Genomic DNA, 19,838 nt, shown 5'->3' with positions numbered 1-19,838 from the left:
TGACTCAGCAGCGGTTCTGAACCGAGATGCAGACGGCGCTGTTCTGTCAGAGAGCCATGCGTTGTCAGATTGTCATACGCGTATGACAAACTGATGGCTATATCTGTCGGATCATCATACGTTGTCAGATCGCCATTCCATTTGAACATGTCTCCCATGTCTGTGGCGCTGTTAGTTTGCGACCGAAGAGAAACCAGACTGGAGCCAGCAGTTTTAGAGCTCTCAATATTTTTCTTTTATCTTCAGTTTCAGTTCAGTTCACAGCATACATACCAGTCACAACAAGAAGAGGGAGAATCTCCCTCTCATCTGGACCACCTGGCTTTTAAAGGATTGGCTTCCACAAAGATTCGAGGGGTGGAGACATTCACGTTTCCAGAAAGAAAGAACAAACATTTGTACTAAACTATATTCCTAAAATATAAGCGGCAGAAAATGGAAGGATGAATATATTCCTAAAAAAATGTCTACACAGTTACAATTAACTCAAACAAAACTAGAAACAAAAACAATCTGGGCCCAAGCAAAATCCAAAATACATCTCTCCTCCCTCAGAAAATGGATTTTCCCAATGAGGGTGATTGGAAACACCAGGTCAGCACTGTTCACAATACATTTACCCAAATAAATTAGAATATATAAAGTACACAAGAAACAGCACCTGTTAGAGAAGGGGGTAAATCCCTCACAGGCACATTCTTTGTGCGTCCACCTTGAGCAGTAGTCACACTGTATCTGTGAAGTGGACAGAAAAAGAAAACAGTTATGAGTTAGCAAGTGTAATGTGTTTGAAGTGTTAAATTGTACAGTTTAATTGTTTACCATGTCAATGATGTTCTCTGTAGCATTATAGTGAAGCATGTTGCGTTCCACACAGAACTCTTCCACCTTGTCTGGGAACAAATAAAGGCATTTAGAGTGTACTTTACCAAAAATAGTCTTTATATTCTGTTGACAAGCCATCATGTTCTACTAGTACATAACGGAAAATACTGCAATTTAGTATTTCATATATCTGGATTTTTTAATGCTTTGGACTGTTCCTGCATGGCTTATGGGAAAATTTGTTCTGTTTGGAATGAAAAATTCTGTGATATGCTCCTAAGCTATCTTGTGTTTTTGATTGTTAGAACATTAACAAAAACTGATCAACAGGTTTCACACAGACTTCCACAGTTCCCTGAAGAGCGGAAATGGTTCTTCATACCGAACATTAATATCATTTTTTGTGTTCCGACCAAAAACTTCTTAGAATCATAGCTGTCCAAAGCTATGAATCTCCGAAACATTCAGCCAGCAAACTGGAAAACAAGACTTCTTTGTAATTGTATGAGCAACAATGTCCTAGAGGTGGTAAACTTCAGGAATCGCTGTGGATGGTTACCTTTATGCACTTAAGTTCCCTGACAACTTTGAGGGGAGGTTCAACTCTTTGGCACCGGTCACATTGAGACACCTTTACAACATTACAGTTTATAAGTTTTACGACACTTTAGACCATAAAGATTTTGCTAACTATGTTGTTACATACCCATTTCTCAATGTCTGCTGTCGTACCGGGCCAATAGAATCGGGAACACATGGCACTGCGGGTTTTGACAAAGCCAGTGTGTCCTCCCATGGGGGATGCATGAAACTCCTTGAAGAGGTTCCAGGCCTCCTCTTTGGACCGTAAGCCCTTCTTTCGGGTAAGGATCCGTACAATAGGTCCCCAGCTGTATTAAAACAATGACCATATTATGTCAATATTGTAGTCAAAAATGTTACTTTTGTTAAAGATATAAAAAACTTACCATGGATGCTAAATTTTACGGCATATTTCCTCAAAGTTTGCCTCTGTCCTCTGTTGAGCATCAATGGGTAAGAGCCTTCAGAAATAAAGCTGAAGACCTCACCCCATTTGAACTCCATGTTTTTCTTGTTATAAATGACACAAGAAAAACATGTAAATTGCATCAACAGGCATTTAAACAAGACAATTCATTAGACACTGCAAATTGTTCAAATATATAATAATACCCTGCTGCAGCCATGTACACAACAAAACACACCCACTCCTGCTGCTAAACACACCAACTGGTGCTGCAATATTATGACATTTCTGTAAAATATTGGCTGTTAGGACAAGAAATACAAAACTAAACTAAACAAAATAAAGTTTGTAGTGAAAGCTTCTTCATATCCATCCTTTTAAATTCTGATTTAATACAAAAAACCTTCTAATCTACATGTTTATGAATGTGCATCCAACAATGCAATTCTTGAAATACTGCAGAAAACACAACAGCGAGTTTAAATGCAATTTACAGATCCCAATTTTTATTGACAACACTGGTGGACGCCATGTCCTTCCTGACAACGCATGGTGGACACAGGGACTTCAAGTGACTCAAGAACATCTCCTGTCTTTTATTATTTGAGGCAAAAGTCACGCTGATAGTGACTGTTGGCTACATAACCCAGGTGGCTGTACTTGGTGTTTTATCCTTAAAAATTACAGAAAAAATATAAGACACTCAATATGTATTTTCAATGTGCATTCATTAAAATACATTTTGCCAAACAATAACTGTCGGAATGATGAGCGGATCGATGCCTAAATCCTCAAATTTAAAGCTATCTAATTTCATATGCGTATTTAAAAAACATAACTTTTACATATTCACATTATGGGAAAATTAGACTTTTTCATTGTTGAGCGAGAAATTTTTTTTTTTCTTCAACCAGACCAGCTAAAGCCAGTCCAAGTAAAAAACTTGGATGAATTCAGATTTGGTTCATGAACTATACTGAACTTTGATAGTAATGTTCCTTCTCCTAACACAAAAGAAGAAACTGATTCTTAAGTTAATATGATCTGTTAACCAGAAAAGCCTTCATGTTCCAAAAGCAACCTCAATTTGCATAATCTTAATATATGTAAATGTAAAGCACATATAAAAACAAACGTTACATGAATGCTTTTCATATACATTAATAAATAATAATAAGGATTTGTTTCAAAAGTGAAACACTGCTTTTGCCCCAGTTTCAGTGTGGGTAAAGAAATGCGTTTTCATACCAATACGGTTTCTGCCTGTACAGTCTGATAGCGTGGGAAAAAAAGAAAAAAAAGAGGATAAGTTAAAAAATAAATAAATCATTCAAATTCAACATTTAAGAATTAGGTTTACTTATGATTACTTCTATGTGTCGAAGTCCTATCTGAAAAGCCATCACTGTATCCAAGCTAGCAGTATCCAACCCAAAAATATCAATGAACTGGGGACGTCAATTTAAACGGGGTCTCTACAGGTCCTTCTCAAAAAATTAGCATATTGTGATAAAGTAAATTATTTTTCATAATGTAATGATAAAAATTAAACTGTCATATATTTTAGATTCATTGCACACCAACTGAAATATTTCAGGTCTTTTATTGTTTTAATACTGATGATTTTGGCATACAGCTCATGAAAACCCAAAATCCCTGTTTCAAAATATTAGCATATTTCATCCGACCAATAAAAGAAAAGTGTTCCAATACCAAAAAAGTCAACCTTCAAATAATTATGTTCAGTTATGCACTCAATACTTGGTCAGCAATCCTTCTGCAGCCTTCAATGCAGCATGGAGGCCATCAGCCTGTGGCTCTGCTGAGGTGTCATGGAGCCCAGGATGCATCGATAGCCTTAAGCTCATCCAGAGTGTTGGGTCTTGGTCTCTCAACTTTCTCTTCACAATATCCCACAGATTCTCTATGGGGTTCAGGTCAGGAGAGCTGGCAGGCCAATTGAGCACAGTAACACCATGGTCAGTAATACCAGTGGTTTTGGCACTGAGCAGGTTGTGCTGAAAAATGAAATCTTCATCTCCATAAAGTTTTTCAGCAGATGGAAGCATGAAGTGCTCCAAAACCTCCTGATAGCTGCTGCATTGACCTGCCCTTGATAAAACACAGTGGACCAACACCAGCAGGTCCCCAGACCATCACTGACTGTGGGTACTTGACACTGGACTTCATTCAGAAGTCCCACCATGTGATCCACTGGGTTTTCCCAGCTGAGCACAAACTTCATGCACTTTGTTTCCACAGGCACCACAGCAGAATCAAGTGTAACCTGTTAAAAAGGATATAAAGTTATTTTTATGTTATCAATTTTCTACAGCCAAGTCTACAGCCGCAGGAAGACAAAGTATAAGAAACTTAACCTTTTAATCATAACATTGGAGAAATGTGAAGTTAATCAGCTAATATAGATAGATAGATAGATAGATAGATAGATCGATCATCATATTTCTCCAATGAAACGTTAATATCTATATCTAAGACAGCGTCTTCCTCTTGTCTCGATCGTAGCAGGAGTTTAACTTCTCAGGACGTGATGGAGTAGCGGGTGTTTGGCATAACTGTTAAGTTTTGGACTTGTGGCTTCAGGTAATGTTGCTACTTAGCGGGAGGTGAAACTAGCGTTAGTGAGGAGAGTTTAATACGATCATTCATTTTACATGACGGGTGGCAACCCCAGTCTATACTATAAACATCTGATTAAGATTAGAGCCTAAATACATTCTATTTCCAAAACAGAAAGGCTACGTAATGTTAGCCAGCTAACAAATTACTATTGCTAGCCTAGCATGTCAACTAACAGCTAGAAAAAACCAAAACACGTATCTTCGTAGTCAAACTGGTATCAATCAGCGATATCATCAACATAATCCAGTTTAGATGATGTTGATGAAGAAAAATTGTTTGCAAATAGTGATATATCTTCAAATCATATTTGTGGCAGCAGCTTTAGAGTCCAGAAACAGCGTTAACTACACACACCGGAAATGAAGATACACAGCTTCGAGCCAAAACGGAAGTTGTGTGACGTCATGTGAAAAGGGTCTATTGTCTTTAAATTGTTTGCGCCCCTTAGACCGTCCCCTTTTGTCATGTTGTCCTGCGGGAAAGTGTGTGCTGTTTATTTTTCCATCTAAATGCATCCAGTTTATTTATAGATCTATTAAGTAAATTTTTGTTTTGTATTTTTGTGTAGGACTTGGAGCGGGCAGCCTTTGACACTGTTGGTTTGTGTTTGTTGTTCTCGTCGGTTCTCGTCAAAATAAATTGAGAAATCACCCATTTTAAAGACGAACCGTGTCACGGCCTGATCACTCAATAACCAGCACAACGCAGAAAGGATCCCGGTTACACTTACTGAGAGATGAAAAATTTAAAGCTCAGTCTGAAAGCAATTTCAGTGACTTCCTGGAGTTTAACTTTAGCTCTGTCTCTGATACATGGATTTTCTGGGATTCTCTATGAAGGGATTTATAAGGAGTAATACTGCTTTATATGCCTCAACACGAAATAAGGAATGTGCTGCTAATTTACAAGCTTTAGAAATTAAACATGCAACCCAGATATCATTGATTACATTGCCCCCACTAAAGTAAAGGTTGTGACTGGTAGGAAGAAATCAGCAGTTATCAAACCACTGATAAAAAAGAACAATCTGGACAAATCACTACTGCAGAATTACAGGCCGACCTCTGACCTCTGACCTCCCATTCATCAGCAAAATTATTGAAAAAACTGTTTTTAAACAATTAAATAACTTCCTAACAATAATGAATTGCTTTGACTCCTTCCAGTCTGGTTTTCGTGCTCACCACAGCACAGAGACTGGCCTAGTCAAAGTGTTCAATGATATCCATATAAATACAGACTGTTGGAGAACCACAGTGCTGGTTCTGTTGGACCTCAGTGCAGCTTTTGATACTGTTGACCACGACATTTTACTGAATCGACTGGAGAGTTGGGTCGGACTCTCCGGTCCAGTTTGAATCTTACATAAAGAACAGAGATTTCTTTGTTTCAATCGGAAACTTCTCATCAGAGAGGTCAAAGGTCACATGTGGGGTACCCCAAGGTTCAATCCTAGGACCCCTTCTCTTTAATATTTATATGCTCCCACTGGCTCAGGTTATAACAGGACATAGGATTATGCGGATGATACACAGCTCTACATCACGATGTCACCAGGTGACTCTGAACCCATCCAATCACTGAATAGATGCTGAGAACAGATCAATGTGTGGATGTGCCAAAACTGACCCAGAAGCTGCTGCTGCTGTTCTCACTAAAACCAGGAAGATAGAGACATAACACCAGTTTTAAAGTCCCTACACTGGCTCCCTGTAGCTCAGAGAATAGACTTTAAAATACTGATGTTAGTTTATAAATCACTGAACGGTTTAGCACCACAATAACTTAAAGATCTGTTATTACTGTACCAACCGTCTAGACCCCTGAGATCTTCTGGTTCTGGTTCTGCTCTGCATCTCCAGAACCAAACGAGGAGAAGCAGCATTCAGTTTCTATGCACCACAGATTTGGAACAAACTTCCAGAAAACTGTAAAACAGCTGAAACACAGAGAACCTTTAAAAATCAATTTAAAACCCACCTGTTTAGAGTTGGTTATGGCTAAATTAGGATTAGAGTGTGGGTTTTGATGTCTTCCATGTTTTTAATATTTTTATCTTTACTTTTATCTATTTATTAATTTATTTTATTCCTCTTTCTACGGAGCCTGGTGCTGCAAGGCTGCAGAATCAGCTGCTTTTATGCTGTTTTCTTATTGAGATTAAAATCAGTACAGGGATTTTATTGAGCCAGCAGTTCTATTCAAGGCCCACACGTTCTTGGTTTTATTCAAATAAAGCAAGAGGATTATCTAAAACCAACATTTATCTAAAACATCTCCAAAATGAACATTTATGAACAAGTAATATTTTTATTACTCTGTACAGAAAAGTACATTTATTACACATAATGGAATATTTCAAGTCTATTTTTATTTACATTTTTTCCTCTATTTTGCAGTTTTGATCATTAGAGCTTACAAATAATGGAAATCCAAAATTTACTGTCACAAATAATTAGAATATTACATAAGTTCAATAAAACAAGGTTAATTTTTATAGACAAATGTTCATCTATCCATTCATCCAGCCATCCTTCAATCTATACATCGTACTTTCCTTCCGCTTATCCAGGGTTGGGTCCTAGGGGTAGCAGCCTAAGTAGGGAGGCCCAGACTTCCCTCTCCCCAGCCACTTGGGCCATCTCCTCTGGGGGAAACCCAAGGCGTTCCCAGGCCAGCCAAGTGATATAGTCCCTCCAGGTTGTTCTGGGTCTTCTCCTGAGTCTCCTCCCGGTGGGACTTGTCCAGAACACCTCACCAGGGACGCGTCCAGGAGGCATCCTAACCAGATGCCTGAACCACCTCAACTGGCTCCTCTCTCATCTCCTGTGGAGGAGCAGCAGCTCTAATCTGAGTCCGGATAACTGAGCTTCTCACCCTATTTCTAAGGAAGAGCCCAGACACCCTACGGAGAAAACCCATTTCATCCGCTTCTATCCGTGATCTCGTTTTTTCGGTCATGACTCAAAGCTCATGACTATAGCTCTTGAGATACTTCAACTCCTCGTGGGGTAGGACACCCCTCCGACCCAGATAAGGCACTCTACCCTTTTCCGGCTCAAGACCATGGCCTCGGATTTGGAGGCATGGATTATCATCCCAGCCGCTTTACACTCTAACCGCTCCAGTGAAAGCTTGACCTGATGAAGCCAATAGGACCACATCATCCAAAAAAAACCGTGGCCACCCAAACGGATCCCCTTGGCTGCGCCTAGAAATTCTGTCCTTGAAAGTAATCAACAGAATCGGTGACAAAGGGCAACCTTGGCGGAGTCCAACGCTCACCGGAAATGAGCCCAACTTACTGCTGGTAATGCGGACCAGACTCTGACACCGGTCATACAGGGGGTATCATGACAGGGGGGCCCGGTCCCCCATACTCCAGACAAATGTCTATAACTTAAAAGTAAGTTCATTTAAATGCAGTTAGTACTAGTTTGGGCCTCCTTTTGCATGAAGTACTGCATCAGTGTAGCGTGGCATGGAGGAGATCCGCTTGTTTTTCAGTCTCTGGACATGAGCAGTGGGACATGTGTCTTTCATGTGTGGGGTGTCTCTCTGTGCTCTGACACCTTGTGAAGCTTTCCCAAATGTTTCAGTTCTTCCTGTTGCTGGTGCATCTTTTCCTACCACACTTTTCCCTTCTGCTCAACTTTCTATGAATAAGGTATCTTTACTCATTTTTATTTATTTTTTTACAATGTTCTAATTTTAGAGACATGATTTATAAACTCTAATAATTAAAATTACAAGAAATAGAAGCTTGAAATCTTCCACTCTTTGTGTACCGAGTCTCTATACGATATATGTTTAATTTTCTTTAATGAGGGACAAAAAATCTTGGAAGTTTTTCATGATATTCTGAGCTGGTGTGCATGTGTGTCTTTGTATTGCTGCAGCTTGCACTATGTGCTGTAATCTTTTGAATGTATTTGAATCATTCAGGTTTGGTTGTTTGTCAGTGGCTACTTGTCAAGAGACAGTTGTTGGTTAATGGCTTTCTCTTTCGTGTGTGTGTGCGTGTGTGTGTGTGTGCGCGTGTGTGTGTGTGTGTGTGCGTGTGTGGGTGTGTGTGTGTGTGCGTGTGTGGGTGTGTGTGTGCGTGTGTGCGTGTGCGTGTGTGTGTGTGTGTGTGTGTGTGTGTGTGTTCGCGCATCTTTGCGTGTGTGTGTGTTCTCTGGCGGGTGCCAAAAGCAGAAACAAAAAGACTTTATGGTTGTCACAGTTCTGGATGAACAATGTAACAAGAGAGGCCTGTTCAGGGTCAGGCACAGCGGTCAGTGTCCTCATGTGACTCTGGTATCATGCTCCACTTTTCTCCAGTTCTTGGAGAGTGAAGTGGAGAAATGATGTTGAGGATTAAATGAATGTCTGTGTGCAGTTGAAGCACATCTGGAAAGTTCCAGGTTTGTGTGAGTTCATGTTGACGTGAGTTGAAGTTTCCATCACCAGAAATAGTGTTGGTTCCAGAGTTATCCTGTTTATTTTTATTTATTTATTTAAATTTCCTTTATTCAACCAGTTAAACCCTATTGAGATCTAGATCTCATTTTCAAGAGGGACCTGGGCAGAAGTCTGCAATACACAGCAACCAGGTTACAAAAAATGTTAAATCTCATGATCTAACGGGTTGGGGTTGGGGTTGGGGTTGGGGTTGGGGTTGGGGTTAGCCTCTGGAGTGGTTCCTATTGTTGGCATTTCTGCAGTAGCTCTGGCATCCTACTCTGTCTCCACTTAAGAGATTAATTTTTTCTTGGGTACTTGCAGTATTTTTTCTATCTGTTATAATGAAAAGATTGAGGACAAGAAAAAGGTCACACTTTGAGTTTAGCACAGGAATGTTTCTTGTTCCTCATGTTTTATCTCTTATGAGCAATGAGCTGAACTCAGACCTGCCCTGACCCCGTTCCTCAGCAGATACTCAGTGAGGATCTCATCTCCTGTCTTTTCTCCTCTGCAGTGGGTGCTGGCATTTGAAATTTTCATCCCACTAGTCCTATTCTTCATCCTACTGGGTCTGAGGCAGAAGAAACCAGCGATCCCCGTCAAGGAAGGTACGCAGGATGGAGACTGCAGTAAACTCTGTGTTCATGTGCATCCTCTAAACGTTTGTGAGGCTCACACAGATATCTGGAAAGAGACTCCTCAGCACTCCTTTATGTGTAACTTCTAAAGCTTTGTGCAAGAGCAGTAGTTTGTTAAGCTCACCTGTACCCAAGGACAAATCCTCCATGTTTAATATGGAGGAAGACGTCCAAGCCAAGGGTGGAAGTTCTATAAAACACCAACAGATTTCCATTTTTATCCCAGTCCTTAGTGCTGACTCAGTGCCACACCTGGAATGCTTTAAACTGCACATTCTGCCTTTTTATAGTCATTTGCTAAATAAATATTCTGTATATATTTAGAAAGGAAAGAAGACATTTTACAGAATTGGGGTATCGAGATAGTGAAGAATTTCTCAGAATAGTTTCTAAATTACCTATCCCAGTAGTTTATTACTAAATTAGAATAACTTCTGTAGTTATGGCAACGCTTTTTCTAGACTCAGATTTGCCCTGCGGGTGCAGCTTCTGGCCCTTGAAGTTAGTTTCTGTCAATGTTAAAAAAAAGTCTTGTTTTTAATTAACAATTTGATCAAATTCCAATTTCGTTAGAAGAGTAATCATCAAAATGTCAGTGCCTTTGAAGGTCTTTGTTTCAAACTGGTTACTGGCGACCAGTAACCAGTTTGAGATGTGTTGTTGGCTCGTTCCTACTGGTCGGACTCTGATTAAAGTTTTTAATTGAGTTAATTGTAGGGTCTGTAATTAAATAATTTGATTTGAATAAAAACTATAAATCAATAAAATAGGCTCTGCACACCTATGTAGCTATTTTAAAATTTTTTAATGAAAGTAATTGCATGACCTGAAAATAATTAATCACAATTCATCTTGTTTTTTTTAAAGGTTTTATTGGCTCTAGTGGCCTTTATTTGATAGTTAATTGACAGGAAAGTGAGTATTGTGAGAAGGGGGAAGACATGCAGCAAAGGTTGCCAATGCCGGGAATCGAGCCTGCGACGGCTGCGTCGAGGACTAAGGCCTCCATATGTGGGCTGTGCTTAACCCCTGGGCAACCACAGCACACCCTCATCTCATTTTAATAAGAAAAGATGATGCTGTTTCAGGCTGCGATAGCTTCACTGACAGATTAACTCCTTTTAGTACAACTGGAACACAACGATAGTCGTCCCAACAGATGGCTTTTTGAAGCAGAATGAATCCCCAGGAGGCCAACGGAATCACCTTAGTCGTCCATCGCTGCTGTTTGCAGATGCTGCTTGTGCATTACATTTACAGTTAATCAGAAATGTGTGAATACCAAAGTGTGATTAATTGCCTCAAAAATGTTAACACATTAAAATCAATGTGATTAATCAAAATGAACGTGTGAAAGTCCCAGTCCTTGTTACTTCACTTTGACTCTAAGTCTTATTGTAACAGAATGTTGCATCCTGCCCACCTTTATCCAGAATAAAAGAAGCAGTGACTTCTGATTTTGCTAAATTTTAATGAGGTTTTCTGCTCATGAGAAGCTGTCTGCATTTAGAAGTGGAGTTCTGCTTAGCTTTTTTCACATTATCCTACTTGATGTCTGTCATTTAGGATTGCATAGTGCTATGAAAATGTTTTTCTTTCTTAATGGACTTAAATGTTCATGTCTGACAAGGACAAGCAGAACAAATGGCAAAAGTAGTTTTCAATGTTTGATTTTATTGATTAAGGGAAAGAAACGATCCAAACCAACCCAATTCCAGCCCACATCAACAGCAGCTGTCTCCAAAGTTTTTACCTTCAATTCTTTTTGGCAAAGAATTCTGGATTTTAAATTGTTTTGATGGTTTTATAAACTTTTCAGATTGATGGCAAGCAGCAGTTACTTCTCTAAGGTCATTGATACTTCAGAACTTACAGACATCATCAGACTGATGCAATGAGACTTTATTTGCTCTGTGTCCTGCTCTGACTCACTGTCAACAACCTGCAAGCTGCTTCTTTCTTCTTCCAGTAGAGTTGGACTATAGTGTTTGCTGCTCTGACCTGTCCAGCTCTGCTTTTTACTTCAATTAGTGTTGTCTCTGTGTGTGTGTGCGTGTGTGTGTGTGTGTGTGTGTGTGTGTGTGTGTGTGTGTGTGTGTGTGTGTGTGTGTGTGTGTGTGTGTGTGTGTGTGTGTGTGTGTGAGAGAGAGAGACTGTACAAACAGTTTTACTTGCAGGTTTTTACTCTACCTTTATACTGAGCTATATTGCTGTTCAGTTATATTTTGCATGTGTTCTGTTAGCACATTGTTGTCTAATCATGTCTTTTATTTGATCTTTTCATTGTTTGCTTGCAGTTGAAACCAGAAGTTTACATATGCCCTTTTCTCCCTGTCTGAAATGAAACTGTTTAGATCAGTTAAAATGACCAAAATTATTAGTATTTGCTAAATGCTACACTAATTAGATAACATGCAACAATTATTTATGAATATCTTCAAAATCAGAAGTTTAGATACACTTCCTCAGTATAGCACTGCCTTTGAACTGTATGACTTGGACCAAACCTTTTGAGTTTTTGCCATTAATTTGCTGGAATTCTGGCCCATTCCTCCTGACGGATGCTTCACTGTCAGATATCTGGAAATTGTTCCCAAGGATGAGCCAGACTGGTGCAGCCCTTCAGTTCTTCTCCTGATATTTTGACTGATTTATTTTGACATAGAGAAGTTTGGTCTGAATTATCCTCAAGCAATGAGAAAAAAGGGGCCTGTGTCTTTTAAGTCAGTGTAGCTACATTTCTGGTTTCAGTTGTATGTAATTTAGTGATGTGACATATCTTGTCACCATCCTATGCAGAAGTTTAGTTTTGTTCAGATCAATCCTTACTGGATTTTTTTTAGCTTTGGTTCCCTAGAGCGCCACCTGTTGCTTGCATCAATTGAACGGTAGCATCCAGTTGATGCGCCTTTGTTTTTGTTCTCTCATCTTCCCTCTGCCTTCTGTCTGCTGTTCTTCCTTTGTTTCTCTCTGTCTGTCCATGGTTCTTTTCGTTCCTGTGCATGATGCATATTCTCAACCTGTTGGATGGAGCAGTGTGTAAGTGTGTTATGAACAGAAAACTGAATCAGGATGTGCTATCCCCCTCTGCCTGTGTGACTTTATCTCATTGGGTATCTTTGAACTAAATGTTGTTTAACCTTGAATTAGCAAAAAACGGTCATTCAGCAACACAGCCAGCTTTTGTCTATAGTGCAACACAAAAAAAATGTTTGTGAGTTAGAAGGTTTAAAGTAGCAACAGAAGTCCAAACTGTGTGTGATGTTTCAGGTTAGCCTCAGAGAGTCAAGGAGGATTTTCTGGTCTAAACTCAGACAGTTAGAACTGTTTCCAGCCTGAGCAACCGGATGGCAATCAGGGACTTCCCACCAACAGCAGTGCCAGTCTCAGTGGGACTGGAGTAAGATTCGGTTCGCTCACCTGATGATTTGAGACCAGCAGTGTTTAATAATTGACTCAGGAACTGGCTGACGGATCCGGCTGCTGCTGCTCTGTGCGACACATCGACCTACTCATGTCATTCCACAGATAATCTAACTTTTTGTGAATGTTGAGGCTCAGAGGTTTCAGGGGCGATATTAAAAGTTTTAAAAATGGCACTCACAACATTTTGATTGGTTGTGGGTCTCCATGAGCCTGGTTGATTCAGCCAGTGACAGCACTGCTATCAGTGGAGAAACACCAAACTGTTCAAATTTAGCACTGGAAGCTCTGATGAGGGAGAAGACCTCCAACTCATCACTTGCAATAGAATCATACAATCTTCTAAAACACTTGTCATGATTCATTTGTTGTTTTTGCTCCAGATGTTTCCTTTGTGATACAGATGCCTTTATTCCTGTGAAGGATCTGGGATCAGGCTGATAAATCAGACACAGAAGTCACTTTAAACAATATGAAAACAATCAATATTTTATATAACTGCTGTTTTCATTTCATTTTTCTGTACAAGAGTAGACTGTTGCTCCAACTGAATAAATGTTTTCTCATGGTTTAACCACAGCAGAAGCTGTTTTTATGTGATAACTTACAAACAAGATGTCTTGCCTTTAAGCTGGTCTGTGCTTGCTGAACGACCGACTGCAGCAGTTCTGATTACTGCAGGTCCCTCTGAGTCTCAGTGTCAGGATGGTAACAGCCAGCGCATGAACTTCCTCATCTCACACTGCAACTTCCTGCTTTCCACTACTTATGTAAAAGATCAGAGTGCAGCCCTACATGGAGGAAGTCTAAAGTGATGAGGTTCATGGAGGAGCTCAGAAAACTTCACCACACTACGAGAAAGATGCACCAACTGGCAGCTTTAACTGTCCATTTGTTGTGTTTTGATCATGAATGGTTTGAGTCATCTAAACGTAGAATAAACTTTGTGTCCAGAAACAAGAACACCAACTAGGTCTAAAAAAACTGCTGGCCACTAAGCTTCGTCTCTGAGAACATGTGTTGAACATCATATTCTCCATCACTTTTCTAAATAATAACTTTGATCAGCAGGATGAAAACCTCATAATGTTTTTCTATTCTACTGATGATGGATTCATTTTCTGTACTTATCCTGAATGCCCTCCTGGATGGTCAAAGAGGACTCATGTCAGCATGCTGATAGTTTCTGCAATTTCTTCTGGTTAAAAGTCTTTCTTTTTTATATGTGTAAAATTGCATTTTATTTAGATTCCTCCTATTCCTTTAACTAAAAGATCAGCTGTAGAAAGGTTAACTACATAACATGCAGTATCGTCACGTCCAGTGGGATGCTAAGTAAACGTGTTAAAAGCCATGCTTTATATACAGTGGGGCAAAAACGTATTTAGTCAGCCACCAATTGTGCAAGTTCTCCCAGTTAAAAAGATGAGAGGCCTGTAATTTTCATCATAGATGTACCTCAACTATGAGAGACAAAAGGAGAAAAAAAATCCAGAAAATCACATTTTCTGATTTTTAAAGAATTTATTTGCAAAATATGGTGGAAAATAAGTATTTGGTCAATAACAAAAGTTCATCTCAATACTTTGTTATATACCCTTTGTTGGCAATGACAGAGATCAAACGTTTTCTGTAAGTCTTCACAAGGTTCTCACACACTGTTGGTGGTATTTTGGCCCATTCCTCCATGCAGATCTTCTCTAGAGCTGTGATGTTCTGGGGCTGTCGCTGGACAACACGGACTTTCAACTCCCTCCACAGATTTTCTATGGGGTTGACATCTGGAGACTGGCTCGGCCACTCCAGGACCTTGAAATGCTTCTTACGAAGCCACTCCTTCGTTACCCGGGTGATGTGTTTGGGATCATCGTCCTGCTGAAAGACCCAGCCACGTTTCACCTTCAATGCCCTTGTTGATGGAAGGAGGTTTTCACTCAAAATGTGACGATACATGGCCCCATTCATTCTTTCCTTTACACGGATCAGTCGTCCTGGTCCCTTGGCAGAAAAACAGCCCTAAAGCATGATGTTTCCACCCCCATGCTTCACAGTAGGCATGGTGTTCTTTGGATGCAACTCAGCATTCATTCTCCTCCAAACACGACGAGTAGAGTTTTGACCAAAAAGTTCTACTTTGGTTTCATCTGACCATATGATATTCTCCCAGTCATCTTCTGGATCATCCAAATGCTCTCTAGCAAACTTGAGACGGGCCTTGACATGTCCTGGCTTAAGCAGGGGGACACGTCTGGCACTGCAGGTTTGAGTCCCTGGCGGCGTAGTGTGTTACTGATGGTAGCCTTTGTTACTTTGGTCCCAGCTCTCTGCAGGTCATTCACTAGGTTCCCCCGTGTGGTTCTGGATTTTTGCTCACCGTTCTTGTGATCATTTTGACCCCACGGGGTGTGATCTTGCGTGGAGCCCCAGATCGAGGGAGATTATCAGTGGTCTTGTTCCATTTTCTAATAATTGATCCCACAGTTGATTTCTTTACACCAAGCTGTTTACCTATTGCAGATTCAGTATTCCCAGCTAGGTGCAGGTTTATCATTTTGTTTCGGGTGTCCTTTGACAGCTCTCTAGTTTTGGCCATGGTGGAGTTTAGAGTGTGACTGTTTGAGGTTGTGGACAGGTGTGTTTTATACTGATAACGAGTTCAAATAGGTGCCATTAATACAGGTAACAAGTGGAGGACAGAGGAGCCTCTTACAGAAGAAGTTACACGGCTGTGAGAGCCTGAAATCTTGTTTGTAGCTGACCAAATACTTATTTTCCACCATATATTGCCAATAAATTCTTTAAAAATCAGAAAATGTGATTTTCTGGATTTTTTTTCTCCCTTTGTCTCTCATAGTTGAGGTACATCTATGATGAAATTTACAGGCCTCTCTCATCTTTTTAAGTGGGAGAACTTGCACAATTGGTGGCTGACTAAATACTTTTTTGCCCCACTTTATTGCAGCAGCTTATGCAAAAATCCAACCAGTAGTTAGCATAAATTTAATCAGCCTGGAATACGTGCAGATAACAGTTTTGTTGTAAAGTAAACATGGTAGATGGTACAATGGTGTGAACCTTTAACAAAATGACATAAGACATAAGATTTTTATTAGTCATGTTTCTAGAACCTAATGAAATTGGAGTGGTACCTCCAGTGATGAATAAATAATAAAGTCTTAATCAGTCCTGATGGAGCTGCATAAGAGTGTGTCTGATTTCACAGCTCTTGGAGAAAAAGCTGTGTTTTAGTTACATGGTTACTGTGTGTCTGTACCGTTTCCCTGATGGTAGCAGTACAAACAGTTTGTGTCCTGGGTGAAGGATTTATTATGTGATTAAGGGATTTATTTGTTATTATATGTAACTTTATTAGTTTTGATCAAGTTTCTATTAAGTTTATGAGTTTTTTTTCCATAACTTTGTGCTCATGTTATATAAAACAGAACCCCATTTCTCCTAGCTGCTGTCACTCTGCAGAGGAGGAGCCACATGTATTAGTGATGGTCAGGCAGGTGAAACCTCTCCAAAGCTCACTGTGATGCTGGGGGCCGGTTTCCCTTCCATATGGCCCCGAACGCCGTCAGTGTGAAGGACAGCAGCCCAGGGCTCAGAGTTATGAATGAAATATGTTTAACAGCAGACATTGCACCTTATATAAATGTTTTAAAATGGTTACATTTTTATCGATATAAGCTACACTTAAAATACATCTTTTTGGGACCAATGTGGAGTCATCTCCACATTGGGATGTTTTGTTGTAGGTCTACCTATAAATGTTCTGTAATCTGCATAAGTAAATTCCTTTTCTTTGGGATCTGGCAGCTCCAGCCAATGAGGCCTTATTGTTCTAAATGTGGCTCTCAGCACCACTTTTAAGTAAGAGTTTGGTAAACTGAAAACAGGTCGTTTTTGAGGCTGCCAGCTGGATAATGATCTAACACGCATGACCAAATCAATACAGAAATGGTTCACCAGACACCATTGAACCTGCAGACCTAAAGTCAGTAGAAAGTTTATTGAAGAAGCTCAGGAAGAGACATTTGCTCTTTTCACATCTTTCCCAGGGATATAGATGGTTTTCACTTCTGCTTTTTGCCTTCTTCCAGCCAAAGCTGCCTCTGCATCGCTCTATGTGCAGCAGCAGATTTCTCATTTCTATCAAAGTTCTGGGTGGCTCATGTAGATGAGATGGAAGAGTGACCTGGGGAACAATAAAAGTGTTTTTGTGGTCAGATAAAAAGGATGCTTGTTCACAAGAAACCATCACAATTGCCATGGAAACGTGGTACTACTGGCAAGGCGAGAAATTTCAGGGGCTTTGACCTGAGAACTGCTTCATCCAATGTTCCTGAAAAATGGATACAGTTTATGTTGAATAATAAGAAATAGTGTCTAAATGCAGCGCTGACATGCAGGAGCCTCTCACCACTTCCTTCTTTCTAACACAAGCACAGAAACTTTGTTTTTTCATTACTGTCTAATCCAACATTTCACAATATGACCAGTTTTACTTGATCTTTTTCTAACTGATCACATCTTCCTTGTCTACCACTCTTATTACTTCTTCCTTTATCTTCCTTTATCTCTGGCTTTTCCCGCTTTTTTTTCCTCCATCTTTTTTCTGGTTCTTTCTTCCACCAAGCTTTTTACAGTGCAGCGCCGCTCACCTCAGCCGGCATCATTCCCATCATGCAGTCGCTGTGCCCGGACGGACAGAGGGATGAGTTTGGATTCCTGCAATACAAGAATTCTACGTGAGTAGAACGGAGCACAGGATTTGCTCTTAAACATTCTTGTGTCACTTTGTGTTTGATTGTTTTTTTTAGCATTCAGTACCACTATCAGAAAAGCTTAGACCAAAAGTGAACTGATCAGCTGTTAAAAACCACCATGATATAATCCAAGTTCTCGTTAAATGAATTGCCCTTGAAAAGGTAAAATTCTAATAGGATTTGAATCTGGATGGAAAATGTTGCCAATTTGCTGCTTGGTTTCGCCACACAGGTTGCTGTGTCACAAAACTAGGATTGAAACAATCAGATAAATTGTGATTAATTGATTACCAGATGCCCGAGCCACCTCAACTGGCTCCTCTCGACGTGGAGGAGCAGCGGCTCTACTCTGAGCCGCTGCTTCGAACACGTTCCGGGGGAGGTGGGGGACATTGAGTCTGAGTGGACCATGTTCCGTACCTCCATTGCCGAGGCGGCCTATCGGAGCTGCGGCCGCAAGGTTGTTGGTGCCTGTCGCGGCGGCAACCCTCGAACCCGTTGGTGGACACCTTCGGTGAGGGATGCTGTCAAGCTGAAGAAGGAGTCCTACCGAGCCTTTTTGGCCTGTGGGACTCCAGAAGCAGCTGATAGGTACCGGCGGGCGAAACGGCATGCGGCTCGGGTTGTCGCTGAGGCAAAAACTCGGGCGTGGGAGGAGTTTGGAGAGGCCATGGAGACAGACTTCCGTACGGCTTCGAGGCGATTCTGGTCCACCATCTGGCGTCTCAGGAGGGGGAAGCAGTGCAGCACCAACACTGTTTATAGTGGGGATGGTGCGCTGCTGACCTCAACTCGGGACGTTGTGGGCCGGTGGGCGGAATACTTCGAAGACCTCCTCAATCCCACCAACATGCCTTCTGTTGAGGAAGCTGAGCATGGGGACTCTGGGCTGGGCTCTCCAATCTCTGGGGACGAGGTCGCCGAGGTGGTCAAAAAGCTCCTCGGTGGCAGGGCCCCGGGGGTGGATGAGATCCGCCCGTAGTTCCTTAAGGCTCTGGATGTTGCGAGGTTGTGTTGGCTAACGCGACTCTGCAATATCGCATGGACATCGGGGGCAGTTCCCCTGGACTGGCAGACTGGGGTGGTGGTCCCCCTGTTTAAAAAGGCCAGGATGAGGCTCAGTGCCTCCAAATCCGAGGCCATGGTCTTGAGCCGGAAAAGGGTAGAGTGCCTTCTCCGGGTCAGGGGGGTCGTCCTGCCTCAAGTGGAGGAGTTTAAGTATCTGGGGATCTTGTTCACGAATGAGGGAAGAAGGGTGCGGGAGATCGACAGGCGGATTGGGGCAGCGTCTGCCGTGAAGCAGGCGCTGTACCGGTCCGTCGTGGTGAAGAGAGAGCTGAGCCAAAAAGCGAAGCTCTCGATTTACCGGTCGATCTACGTTCCCACCCTCATCTATGGTCATGAGCTTTGGGTCAAGACCGAAAGAACGAGATCACGGGTACAAGCGACCGAAATGGGTTTCCTCCGCAGGGTGGCTGGGCTCTCCCTTAGAGATAGGGTGAGAAGCTCGGTCATCCGGGAGGGACTCAGAGTAGAGCCGCTGCTCCTCCACGTCGAGAGGAGCCAGTTGAGGTGGCTCGGGCATCTGGTCAGGATGCCTCCTGGACGCCTCCCTGGTGAGGTGTTCCGGGCACGTCCCACCGGGAGGAGGCCTCGGGGAAGACCCAGGACACGCTGGAGGGATTACGTCTCTCGGCTGGCCTGGGAACGCCTTGGGATTCCCCCGGAGGAGCTGGAAGAAGTGGCTGGGGAGAGGGAAGTCTGGGCCTCCCTTCTGAAGCTGCTGCCCCCGCGACCCGACCCCGGATAAGCGGAAGAAAATGGATGGATGGATGGATGGATGATTATTGAATTGATCATCAACTAATTTAGTAATTGATCATTAATTGGAGTCACACACACATAAACAGGTCATTTGCTGAAAGAGCAACACAGTCAGAGCAGTAAAGAAGCCAACATAAACATTTAGCATTTTTAAATGAAAAACCTTCTTTGTGTGTTCTACAAGGAACTCAGGCAGCAGTTTTAGCTTTACCTGGTTCAAATTCTGTAAGGAAAAAAAAATAATAAAATCTGCTATTAAGTAGCTTTTGCTATTCAATA

The 19,838-nt window shown here is 41.4% G+C and overlaps 1 protein-coding gene across 5 annotated transcripts in view; it reads left to right on the top strand.

The window, feature by feature from the left end:
• The window catches only part of abca2 (ATP-binding cassette, sub-family A (ABC1), member 2), a 154,602-nt gene that overhangs the window by 5,970 nt on the left and 128,794 nt on the right, over window positions 1-19,838 (top strand). For all 5 annotated transcript variants that reach the window (XM_081611158.1, XM_081611157.1, XM_081611156.1 and 2 more), the window contains exons 2-3: window positions 9,417-9,510; window positions 17,606-17,717. In XM_081611158.1, the coding sequence (XP_081467284.1) occupies window positions 9,417-9,510; window positions 17,606-17,717 (206 nt within the window). The remainder of the gene's footprint in view (window positions 1-9,416; window positions 9,511-17,605; window positions 17,718-19,838) is intronic.

This window comes from Poecilia reticulata, chromosome 9 (genome assembly GCF_904066995.2).
Source record: "Poecilia reticulata chromosome 9, P_reticulata-male-v2, whole genome shotgun sequence".
NCBI lineage: Eukaryota > Metazoa > Chordata > Actinopteri > Cyprinodontiformes > Poeciliidae > Poecilia > Poecilia reticulata.
Note: the sequence above shows the minus strand (reverse complement) of the source record. Positions and strands in the feature narration are given on the sequence as shown.